Genomic DNA, 13537 nt, shown 5'->3' on the forward strand with positions numbered 1-13537 from the left:
ATTGATATATATACACATACCTGCTTTTGCATATTTTTCCATTAGAATATACACACACATATATACAGAAATATAGTAGACCTTACAGATACATATATATAGATGTATACAAACATACATTTGCATATCTTTTTCATGGAGAAAAATATATCTTTATTTGAGTACGTCAGGAACACTTGGCGCTAAGATTACACTAACATCTGTGACAGTTTCTCATGAGTCACCTAATTGTTGTTCTTTCCAGCTCCACTTATCTAAATTTCTACTTGATAGCTGTTGCTCAACCTGTTTAGTTTAAGAAAGGAAACCTTACCCAAAATTAGTTGCCTTTGGAGGTTCTCAGTCAGGATCTTATTCAAAGCTCCCCCCTTTTTTCAAATGACAAGTAAATATTTATGGCTGGAAGGAGTACTTCAAATAAAACTTTTGGAAGCAGGAAATAACGTTAGACAAAGTCATCTTTTGTTTCAAAAGATGTTTTGCTAAGATGTAGGTGTAATCAATAAATCAGAATCTTGGACTACAGAAGTGCAACAATGTCCAAATAGAAAGGTGGGTGTAAATGAGAAGGCTGCAGCACAAGTGACATACTCCCAAGCTCATGTCTGGGCCTGACATAGTTCCAGAGTCTAATATGCACAAGGTTAAGTAAATGAGAAGTGGCAGAGAGTGAAAGCATACAGAAGTATGGAATCCTTTGAGATTTTTTCAATCCTTTGAGACCTTTAGCAAATGGCAAGGCTGGCCCATCAGCTATGAGGTACAGAAAATGTCAAGAAAGGGGAAGAAAATAGAGGCAGGCAACACAGAAATAAGATGCTTGCAGCATGCACAGAGCAGAGCGAGAGCGCTATGGTACGTTCTGCTTAGTGTATCACACACAGTTTGGCAAAAGCTACTTAGGTAGAAGGTAGCGCAATCTTCTAATGCATCTCATTTTACATTTTCATTGTGCTATTTTGATTTGTTGTGCAATGAAACCTCTTTCAGGCCCCATTACAGATAGTCAAAATACTATTTCAAACTGCAAACCATCATACCTTAACTTCCTTTGACTCATGACAATCACTATTTCCTCATTTTTGAAACGGAAAACTGAAAAAAGGAGATGTTCAAGTCTGACAAACCATTTCTAGTAAGACATTTTCTTTAAATTCAGCTCACTACAAGCAGAATCTGTATGATAAATGCCTACCTTTTAAAGTATCTAAACATATGCAGACATAGCGCAGAGGGTAAATGTAGTTACTCTGATACAGTGTTATTCCAGTAATGTGAGATTTTGCCTCTTTATTGTTAGACTGGTGCAGAACAAAAAATACTGGAATGAAAATGAACATGAGCAGAACTCAACTAAGATCCTCCTTTGCATTAAGTTTTTTTTTCTCCTACCAATTACTGTATAGCCACTCTTACACAGAACTATTTCACTGTAGGTAGGATTTTTTGATGGTGGTGGAGTATTATTCAGCTTCCTTCAGGCTGCATTTCATAAAGAACATGGAATTTAGAATTATATTCATTCATTACTCATATACGTTTTATTACCATATTCACTTCAATATTCTCTAAAACTTTGTTCAATGAGAAAATAACTATGTGTTGTCTTGATTATTTTAAATTAATGCTTTGAAGATGAAAAAAATTTGATGCACTGCTCCATTTCCTACCCACTGTTACAACAGAAGAAAGATTAAAGTCATAGTAGTACTCAAATAGTAAATTTGAAATCATAGTTATAAGTATTTCCATAGTTGTCAGAATAAACTTTGTTCCTCTATCAAAACACACACACACACACACTTGTTAACACTCCTTTCACTCGCTTAGGAAAATTAACGGGCAGAAAGACCATTAAACCATTTCCCATCCTTCACCCTGGACGAAGTTGAGTCATCTGGAATGAAGATAAAGATTATAGTGTGTATGTAGGTGTTCAGGAAGAGGAAGCAAGACCCTCATACTACAAGATCTGTGCTGGGTGTTCTCTCTTAAAGATGAAATGGCTGAGATCTTTCAAAATAACCAGTTCTGAAAAGTGAGCTTCTGAAAAGCCAGCATGTCCTCCCATAGATGATACTGATGATTCCTTGCCTCTCTATCCACTTTGCCATATGTGCTGTCCCTCTACATTTATCTGCATGCATTTCTTAAGTCCCTGCACGCATTTTCTCCCATTGTATTCATCCTTACTAGAAAGATTGCTTCACTATTGCCTCACACTAGTGCTTTGCCTGTGAATTTGATGATGATTAGCAGAGCAGGGTATTAAACAACTGGTGATGGAACTCCAAAACAGCTGCTCCCCACAGCTAAGCTAGCTATATCGGCCATTGTCTTTCATAACCTTGGCTGTACCAAAACCACACAGCGTACTGCACCACTATATCACTGTGCATTCAATTTATTCACATTTTCAAAATTTTAACTTTAACATTTGAACAGTTCCACATCTCTCTGCAAAAACATCCCAGGGTTTATTAAAATTCCATTAATTATGATAAATTTCTAGAATTATGATATATCATTTGGGCTCATTAGCTACCTAACAGAGATAAAATTATCCTACATAAAGATTGCTTTCCACATTGCCATCATTTAAAAAAAAAAAAATCAGATTTCTACTTAGTACCTATTAAGACACATTATTCAGAACATCAGCTTGGAAAATGGGTTACTAAAAAAAAAAATAAATTTGGGTTTTTAACTGCAAAACCTGTAGTATTCTATTCTTTCCTTCAGATATTATATACACAAGTTTTTATATTTGTACATAAACAGTAAAAGATTTTACAAAGATTTTAGAAAATGTTTAACATTTCACAGAAGAACCTAGAGCATTGTTCAGCTTCTACCTTATTTCATTTACTATAGATCTGTAAACCCATCCACAGTTGCTAGAAAAGGATCTAAGGATAATTAACTACCCAGCAGAGGTGCCTTCTCGTTACATGTCAGTAAACAGCTTTGCTAGAACTCTTAAGAATACTTCTAAGTGGCAGCACAGAACAAGAGAATCGGACTCTGGGTCTAATTTAGAGTCTGACTTTTAAATTAAAAAATTGTCATTTTCTTTAAAACAGATTTTAAACCAAAATGATGCAACAAGGCTACCATTTGACAACATTTAAAGACAGGCTCAGTCTCACAATTAACAAGCAAGTTGTATAAATATAGTAAATTAGTTCTTTGAGAAGTTATTTACATTCAATAGTGTCAGCAGAATGAGGCCTGCAGCACTTTCCCTTGGGTTGCAAAATTCTTATTTTAGTGCACAGAAAAAGGAAGTACTTTTTGGACTACAAACCCAACATTTCCTGTTCTCTGTAACATGACATACACATTGATAAGCCACAATTGAGTGAAAAAGTACATTCTAATAGAAAGATACAGGCTTTCACTAACCCTTGCAAAAATAGATTTACATATAAATTAAGTTTATCTTCTGTCCAAAAGCCTTCTGGAATTTTCAATTACAACCATTAAGAGTTTACCATGTTTCATCAATCTTTTTTCAAGTCATTTTAATTAATTTACAGTTTGGCTTTATTAGTTTGTACAAGTGAAGAATTTATGAACATTTACTCAAATAATATCTTCTGAACAAGATTAGGGAAAAAACCCCAAAATCATGACAAACAAAATACATGTCTGATAGAAGTAAATTTGGCATTGTGCCATGCCCCAAAGCAACAGTCCTTAAGTGTGATACATGTGATGCAGAATGTATTGGTATTGCCAAAGTTGAATTTATTAATAATTATTCCCAGCTATTTCAAGATTTACAGTCAAATAGATATAACACCTTAAAGAAAAAAAAAGTAAAACCCCCCAACTTTTAGAGCTAAACATCTTTATTTGTTCTTTGATTTAGAGTAGCTAACCAAAATATGAAAAAGAAACACTCAGGATAGTTTAGAAGACTAAAACTCACCAAAATCTGCAAACACGGACTGTCCAACAACTTTCACACCACTAGGCGTTTCCTTACTTTTTCCAGCTTTAGAGAAGTTCCCATCCTATCAAACAGGACAAAGATGATGGAAAAACTGAATTGCAGACTAAGTGGTAAAATTTGACTTTTGAACCAAAGAAAATACACATCAATAAAAAAAGCGCTTAAGTAGATAATAAAGAGACATCTCAGCTATGAAAAAAAATGCACTCTTTGAAAATTGGGACTGAGTTTTTGCATTTCTAATCCTTCATGGAATCTTACGGAAATCCAATAATAGTAATATTCAGATACAATTGTCCATGTATTTTGCTGTGTTATGAGGAAGAGACTGTGTTATTTCAGCAACATAATCTAAATCATAATTAACTGGTTATGAATACTAATGTGCATTTATGCACATTGACATGTGATTTTATAGATATATGTAATAGATAAAAACACACCTGCACACCCGTTAAAAATATCTTCTGGTTTTCCTTCTAATTAAGAAATAACTTGATTTTACATTAGGTCTGGTTCAGGTCTTGTTTTAATCATCTTTTATTAAAACCTAGGCCTACAGAAAACAATATTCCAGTATTTCATCAGAAAGACAAGAGGAGTGCTGGATCCTTGTTTATTGTAGAACTGGATCACAACTGGAACAAAACCATTTAAAACGTTAAGTTTTCGTAGCCAAGTAAGATGACCTAAGGCCCACTTTTCTAGTCGTTGCAATCAGCTCATACAAAGTGCTATGCACACAAGTATACGTAAAGCCACTGAGACAAATGATACTGTTTTGTGGATTATGCATAGTTATCCATATTGCTTACTCATGTCATATTCAATGCTGTTGAAGATGCAACTCTGGAGACAGTACGTGGATGTTTGACTATGTATCTTTACCTTGACATATAATTGACAATGACTCAGATGAGAAAAAAACAAACCCAAAATTGATGCAAATCATCTCCATGCAGAAAAGACGACTAGGCCCTCTGCTCAGTTGGCCAGAAAAGCATATATCATATAGGCAAATGATTTAAAAGCATTTTATGGTGCATCAATGAAGGGAATTACTTTGCATAGGTTTGTAGTGCAATTTAACAGCTTTTAATGGATCAATTAAGGTATTTAAGATTGATATATGCGTACCTATATTTTATATGTATGACATATTTTACTGGGTTGATTGATTCCAAAGAATACAATTCTTTCTTTCTAAAGATAAGCAAATCTATGCATACAAAATATGTAATGTAGGATAATATTTAGAATACATGAGTTTGCAAAATCCAAAACTTGTAAGAAAATTAAAAAAACCAAACAAAAACAAAACCCCAAAAACCCCTGCAGGAGACAGGTCAAATTGCCTTGTGTCGTCATGAACACTCACTCCCTCAAGAATTAAATTCATTGAAGTCAAAAACTGTTCATTTTTAAGTCTATATAAAAGCTAGAAATACAGAATTCATGACCCTCTGCTTTAAAAAAAGTGTCTAGTACAGCTTTCATTACTTTTGCCTAAGAATTAGTATTCTGAGATTATCTGGCAGCTTTTTTTTTTTTTTTTTTAACATTTTACAGTTCAGCAGCTGGTTGAAGATGGCCATGTTGTCACAGACAAGACTACATTCTCCGTTCTACAGTGACTCACTGTGATATGATGGATAAATTTTCAGGTAAAAGCCTCAAAAACTCATTCCTTAGCTAATAAGAAACACATTAAGCACTTTCTATTATAACAATAAAGTAAACTTTTAACATATACATGCTAAGATTCTTAACCATAGTCCTTTCGGATAACAGATTTAGTATAAAGGATACACTTCGTTTCAAATCAACTAATTTCATTAATTGTTATTAACAATGAGGTTCTTCACTGACCCTGGTCAAGTTAGGCAATACAAAAGCAGAACCTCAATAAATAAATAAAAAAAAATAATCCATTGACCTGTTTCTCCCCAACTCTGAATTGTATTTGTGATATTTGGTTAACATAGGACTCAGGATTTTCTCAGCTGTAACTTGCATACATATTGTAACAAGTGAGATTTTAAACCCCTGTCCCACAAAATCTTACCCAAGACCTGAAGTCATAGTTCTAAGAAAGCTAACTTAAAGAAATCAAATCTTTGAGACAGCAAGAATAAAAAAATCTGATCAGCCTCTTCTTCATAGATCACCATGCTAAGTGTCAGTAACCTCCTAGAACAGCTGACGACACACCAGGAGTCCTGCTAAGGTGTCTGATTGATTTACTTAGTAGGCATGTTAAAAAAATCTGCAGAGGAACTTATGCTGAGTAAAAGATCTCCAGTGATATTCTGCAGTCTAAATGCAATAGTGCAGTTAGTGCCTCAACATCGGTTCCACTCATTCCTGAAACAAGAAATATCAGATGACCTTTTTTTTTTTTTTTTTTAACTTGTCTGTGTTTTAACAGAATGGTTATTTGGGTTCTCTCTCTTACCTTATTTACCCATGTCTCAAACTGAATGTTTTGAGAATTTGGTGATGTAGTAAGGAACAAATCTGCAAGGAAAAACATAAGAGAAATAAAATATTTAACATTAGACTAGACACATATTTGATCACTCAATAAAGATATAGGTAATATAACTTATTTAAAAATATATTTTATAAGTTATAAATATTATATTCCAGTGATGTTTAGATGTATATATATTAAGCAAGAAAGATTAAAGAACAACCCCCCCCAAAACTATTTTCATCCCTCACACTCTTCTGTATAAATATACCTTCTGCACTCAACTTCTGCATTTGTATAGTTTATACCTAAATTAAGTTAGCGTCACATGAGCTAGTAAGTGCTGGATGTTATATATGCACAGTGAAGAACGTTTCTTAATAGTGAAGACAGAGACAGACCTCAAAGCTAGAAAAAAAGTATACATAGTTGTATTTTTAGTAAGTTAAAATTAAAAATAAAAACCTACCAACCATCCTTTTATTTTGGGTATGTTGAATTAAGTAACAGATATACTGTTGACAGGAGGAGAAAAGGAGATGGAGAAATATTTCAGGTTTCCTTTACACAAAAATTCTCTTAAACATCAAAACAGTGCAAAAGAGTGCTTCAAAGGATTTATCTGACAATGCCTACTTAAAGATGAGCTTATTCATCACCATTTAGGAAAGCACCCAAATTAGGAAAACGGGAAGAAAAAGCTTTATAAAGGAGGTTAAAAAAAGGGGGGGCTTTGGGGGGGGGGGGGGGGGGGAGTTTAAGTCCAGTGTTAAGAAGTCCAGATCTTAAGAAAACTACTCTTTGAGATTTAAGCACTTGTTTTCTTTTTCATTGCCCTCCTTCCCCCCGGCAATTTAAAATATCACTATTTGAGTTAGAACACAATGGTTACTCTGTAGGCAGAAAAAAAGTGATTAAAAAAAGAGAGTATTAATGCTTTACCCTGAGGTGGTTTTCTGAATAACCAGGTGGACTGCTGTACAGGGAATTTCAAATGGCACAATAAGGGGTATTGTCTTCGGGGGGTGGGGGTGGGGTGGGGTGGGCAGAAGCCAAACCATAAACCCCCACAGCAAACAAACAAACAAAACCCAAAACCAAAAAACCCACAAACATACAAAACCCCAAAGATTTTACTTACAGATTTCTCCATCCCCCTGCCCCCAGCTTGAAAGTTGTACCGTTTAATTTTATTCCCCTGAATACCTGAAATGGCAGTTTCCTTTAGAGCACACGTGAAAAGCATGATAGTGTGCTTCATTGGAATGAATTGTATAGATACTTAAGTATTTCTTGAAGGCAATAGACAGAAATAATGGAAACAATCTGAAGATTGTTACAGATGTAACATAGAAAACATATATAAACTTTCAAATTTTAACTTTGCATGTAGAAGGGAGTTTGTGCAATACTGTTGATTACTATCAGATATAAACCAGAAAAATACTAAAAAAATCTAATACATTCACAGGGAAAAAATGAGAAACATGGAACAATAGAAGCCTTAACTCACTTTTCTACAGGTCAAAATGCCACTAAATCTTTAAAAAAAGTTTTTGAGGTTCAAGTAAGTATTTCAAGTAGGGTAGTAGTATATCCATGCTGTAATTTGTACTGCAATTTGCAACTAGTTATGGGCTATGTCGCATACAGATTATGCCACAATAGGCTCTTTAAGTATTCTATTTAAATACACAGCAAATGACTAGCATTTGATTAGCAAATATAACAGGTTGCCTAACCTTCAGCAGAGATTTTGTTGGCACTGTAACTGTTTTCCCACCACATCTCTGACTCAGTTTCACACACTGCAGAGCTGACCTCTCATCTTTAATTGCTAGGTCAGTCCTCTCTCTGCCCAGTCCTCTATGCAAGGAAAGATCTTGGGGACCATTAACTCAGCATTCCCACTGGTAACACTATGTTTATACATGTTTTGTGACTATCCCAGAATTAGACAAAATGGCACAGCTGCCAAGAAGACATAATTCACCCAGTATTATTATGCCAGAAATTCAGCTCTGAACAGTTGGTTATTACTAGGTTAAATAAATGCATCAAGTTTTTATGCAACACAGTTATGCTTCTAGGGTGGAAAGGAACAAATACAAAAGGCAGATATGAGTTATGCTGGGGGTATTACAACGACCTTAGCTCTAAATAATTTATTTAAGGTTAAAACAAAGTTCATTAAAAATAAAACCATCAAAAATAAAACAGCACTATTTCTTGACTAATGTAACATGCGATGGAATTTCATTTAACAACTATTCTTAATTTTAAAATGTATACTAATGCAGCATACTATGACAACTTCTCAGTAAAAAAAAATTTAAAAAAAAAAATCTTTCTTCAATGGGAAAATGCAGTACCCCCTATAGTATCCTTACAATAGAGCTTTCTAAATAAAGAGAAATGAATGTCCTTAACATCTTAATGGGAAGTCATATAAGCACTACTACAAATTGAACTATCTATAAGTAGTAATACATCTTGTTTTTATTTGAGCTTTACAGAGTAAATTTATCAGTTACAGCTCCTCAGAGAGCATAACGACCATGTTTGACTCAAAAGACATTCCATATTGTTCATTCCAGAGTTACAACAGGCCACAGAAAATCAGGCACTCAACATGACTGGGCAACAACGATAGCAAACTGCAAAGTATACTAACCCTAATTTTGAGCCACAGCCATTATGAACTCAGTCAAGTATTAGTGAATTACTTGTAACAGAGTATGTATGGTTACTGTATATTACACATATACACCTCTTTTGTAAAAGCATGTAACAAAGAGAGAGCTTTGCAACGGACTTTTCTTGCGCATTGAAAAATCAATTTTTTTCCATTTTAGTGTGAACCATATTATATTAGGTTTTCTTCCCCTACTCATTTAATCTGATTTCCTAATAAGTGTATAGAAATATTCAGAAATGTGACTGCACAGGGAACTGAAATAATATAGGAAGGCAAGGAACAACAGGCATATAAAATCCCAGATGTTAGGACCAGAATCAAAAGTAGCTTTAAAATAAACATTAAACTCGGGGGGGGGGGGCGCGGCGGAGATGAGAGAACCATGGTGGCTGGGATGTCTCACAAATTAATAAAATCAAATAATACATTTAGCTATCTGCAGTGTAGGAGGAATAAATCAGGATACTACATGCAAGTCAAACTACAAAGAGCCAATAGAAAGACGATAATTTAAAACATCTAAAATGTTTACTATGTTAAAAATGTGGAGGTGCTTACAGATTTAAAGTCTTTGTTCAGCCGCTGTAGAAACCAAGTATTTTAATGTGAACACGTGTTCTACATTTTGAGAGTAGGAAAACAGAGCTATGTTTTCAGAGGAGGCAATCTACCATACATCTCTCTGGTTTGCAAGAGATCCGTGCTGAATATGGCCCTCTGCAGTAGCTTAAAGATGATTAAATTCAGCAACGTGCCTGTTTTGTTGAACTGAACTCCCCTCACACCCCCGAAACAGCTTCTCTTGAAAGTTAGTAAACTACTGTTGCCCTTTGTTCCTCTTCATGTACTCCTCTGTCTCTCCTTTTTCCTAACTTGAGGCACATAACATTGTATACAACAAACAGAACCAACACACCAAAGCAGCTCCAAGGCTGCTGTAGTATCACACTGCACTGGTAAAATGCAAAGGCAGGCAAAGACAGCAGATAATCTTCCAGAAATAGTATAGAGGAGCTAGTGCCACACTGCTCCTAAGTTAAAGCCACAAGCTGTGATTTAGGGACAACTTAGGTACAGCAACACCACCTCTTGTTCTAGAGTCTGCTGAACCAATTCAGCCGGTGTGTTATTGCCAATTGTCCTCCTTTTTATCCTTAAGCCTTCTTAGAAGCTACGTGTCTCAAATGCTCATGCATATTTTTGTGAATAAACCCTCTGGCACTACAATCAAATAGAATGCTTAATATTTACAAGTAATTTTCCATTTTGATTGAGAACATCAGAGACTTCAAAGCAAGCAAAACAAAATAATTTCTTCACAGCAGCAGAGTAAAAATGCAATGTAATTCAGACACCCCAAATAACTGTTTATGAATTTGTATAGTTCAGAATTACAAATGTTTTCTCCAAGTTTGTAGGAAAGAAACCTGTAAGAAAAACCAAGCCCTGCCTGGTATAGTGTTTTCGGCCAGATGATTTCCAACCTAACTTATTCTATGATTCCATCTGGCTTTATTACGTAAGTTTTTGTGCCTAAGAGCCAAAAGCATATGAGAGAGGAAACAATTAAGGATCTGTGCAATTTATAAATATCTTTTTCTATACAGCCATGGCAAAAACTCCTTGCAAGCATCTCCTTCCCAAAGGAACGGTGTCCATGGCAGACATCTCCCACCACTATTGCTATAGCTTTCCATGCCTATTATTACTAAATTCTTCAATGTATAAGGGCTGCAGGAGAAGAGATGGAGCCAACAAATGCGTTAAAAATCTGTATGTTCAGTACTTGGATTACACAACAATGAAGACATAACACAGTTCATTGCTACATTTTTTGTATTTTAATACACTAATAATCTTGAAAACTGCAACATTTTTGTTTTGCTTGTGGCTATATCAAGAAAATTCAACCCCTCTTTCCTACAAGGAATGCCTACCATATTACACATGCCCAGGAAAAGATATGCTGCCACATTGCCTTTAGAAGGCAGTTCTGGTCGTAATTTCAGCTGTAGAAAACAAATCATTTGCACGCAGATCTCAAGTTAAAAAGCACGGATAAAGTATTGAGGGCCATATCATAACGCTCTGTTCAAATACTGATGAACCTAACACTACCACAATGTGATACTTACAACCTGAGGTTATAAAATCAAATAATCGGAAGCTCAGCAATCTGTTATTTACAGACTGCAAATGTGATACTCTGGATGCTTTTACTAGACAATAGGTACATAAAGGGATACTAAAAACAATAAGCAAGGATGTATCTTTAACAACCCTATGCCAATTGTAGATTCTGGAGATACACAATGGGAGGAGGAAAAAAAAAAATCATCAGTCTGGCCACTTTCCTACTGCCGCTGACAGAGAAAGAATATTGGGTTAGCTGGATGGACCACTAGACTATGCCTGCAGGGCATTTCTTACGTTTCTGATTTGTGACGTGATGTAGTAAAGGTAAGTAAAATCCTTGATAGTTGGGATGGGGGAAGGTCTTCTTGTCAGATTCACATCTTCCTGAAATGTTACACCTACAGCCTAAGCGAATGGCTAGAAATAAAAAAAAAAGCAATACTGTCTAAGATGAAATGTTTCTCTTAAACAAATGCCAAGTGAAGTGTGTTCACATTTAAGTATGTTTTCCTATTTTTGATTTAACAGGCAGTGATTAACATAAAAACAACATAAGCAACAGGAAAATTCATAAACAAAGTTCAACAGCCTGGCAATAAGATAAAGAATCAGCCTGGGAATAAGGTAAAGAATCAAGGAGGTTACCCAGCATTTTAGATCCACAACACTGAAAAGCAACCTAAATATATACCGAACACTTAATACAGAAGACATCTGACACACGCTGTGACACAAACTCACACTATATTAGCATTTTACTCACATTTTTACTTTCCCTAAAAAGTGAGTTGGTGAGCATATTTGGCTATTCATTAGAGTTAATTGGCTTAGTAATAAAATGCTGCTATCCAGGCTCTACTACATCTTATCAACAGTAAATAGATATACTGAAAAGCACCAAATTCAGCATTCATTCTTACAAAAAAAAGTAAGTGGAGATTATTAGAATTTATGTTTCAGCTTGAGAAAGGGAAGCTATTCATGTACTGTATTGCAAGCTCCAATAACCTAAAGCTCATTACAGAGGAACCACAGCAGCTCCATCCATCTTTATTTGATAGGATCAGCTAATTTTGACATTGTATCAACATATGGCCCAATGAAGACTGAAAAATCTCCCCAGAAAGCTACGTAAAACTCGTACAGCAAGACTGCATTGAGTTTAGTGCCTTTAGATCTATCTTGTACTAATACCAGTGTCATCCCAGATACATCTACAAACATTGAAATAATAATTTGAACACAGTGCACCCGTATCTTGACCTAGATCAATTTCTGATCATTTTTATTTAATATATCTAATGGAGCATTACATAACTACTAATGTTTATGGTAGCCCATCTTGGGCACCAAAAGCATGGCATTCTTGCCACGGCGGCTCAGAAGCCAGGCACTTACAATAAAGATGCCTGATAGATAATCACCTCCTGAGAGCCCAATGTGTAATTGCAACAGGTTATTGGTCATGACAAAGGAATTCCATAGAAAAGATGGATTAAAATGCAAGACAGCATTCCAACACCTCAAACACGAAAGCATTTCTACTCTTCCTGCAATCCCTAGCTTCTTACACTATATCTTACAATTTTTGCCGCAGATGTAGAAATAATCCTATAGGCTGTTTCCAACCAAACAGCTCTACACCCAACAGCAGGTCCATCTCCGATCCTTATCCCACAGTATCCTTTACACAGACAATCCTAGACTCCTCTCAACCTAGTCTTATGCAACTATGCTTCTCTTATTCCACACAGCATCAGGTCAGTCCTCTTCTAATAACTTCAAGTCCATCTTTTAACATCCTCTTCTTGCAGAAATTCATCCAGTGTTTGCTCCTCATCATCTCCATCTAAATTCCCTACCTTCAGCCTAGATTTCTTCCCCACCTACCAACTTCTATTCCCACTTCCTGTGCATCATCTCTGCCTTTTGCCCCCTGCTCTCAGTTAAGCATCCAAACACTGGCAATAGTCCAGAGCCACAATGGAAGGGAAGGCTTTGATAATCCCTGTCTATGGTATGTTCACTACTGATGGCTGTTTTAGAAAGGCACAAATAGCAATTAAGGAAAACAACAACAAAAAACCCCCCAGTTGATATTTCTAAAACCTGTTTCAAACTGGCTAAATTTGGATGGATCTTTTAGTTAGAACAGCAAAAGCAAAGAGACCTTGCTGTCTTTCAGGAAGGCTGTTTCAAAAGCAAGTGCTAGGTCACTAAGAAAAAAGTTGCCCTAAGTTACCAAATACCAAACGAGCTCCACCAGGACTTC

The 13537-nt window shown here is 35.5% G+C and overlaps 1 protein-coding gene across 1 annotated transcript in view; it reads right to left on the bottom strand.

Moving 5' to 3' along the window:
- Positions 1-13537, bottom strand: part of ITFG1 (integrin alpha FG-GAP repeat containing 1) — a 92964-nt gene that overhangs the window by 59043 nt on the left and 20384 nt on the right. Inside the window, exons 7-8 of the mRNA XM_076349252.1 lie at positions 6414-6475; positions 3935-4019 (exon numbers count right to left, since the gene is read on the bottom strand). Coding sequence (XP_076205367.1) covers positions 3935-4019; positions 6414-6475 — 147 coding nt within the window. The remainder of the gene's footprint in view (positions 1-3934; positions 4020-6413; positions 6476-13537) is intronic.

The sequence above is a fragment of the Aptenodytes patagonicus genome, chromosome 11 (genome assembly GCF_965638725.1).
Source record: "Aptenodytes patagonicus chromosome 11, bAptPat1.pri.cur, whole genome shotgun sequence".
In the NCBI taxonomy this organism is placed as follows: Eukaryota; Metazoa; Chordata; class Aves; order Sphenisciformes; family Spheniscidae; genus Aptenodytes; species Aptenodytes patagonicus.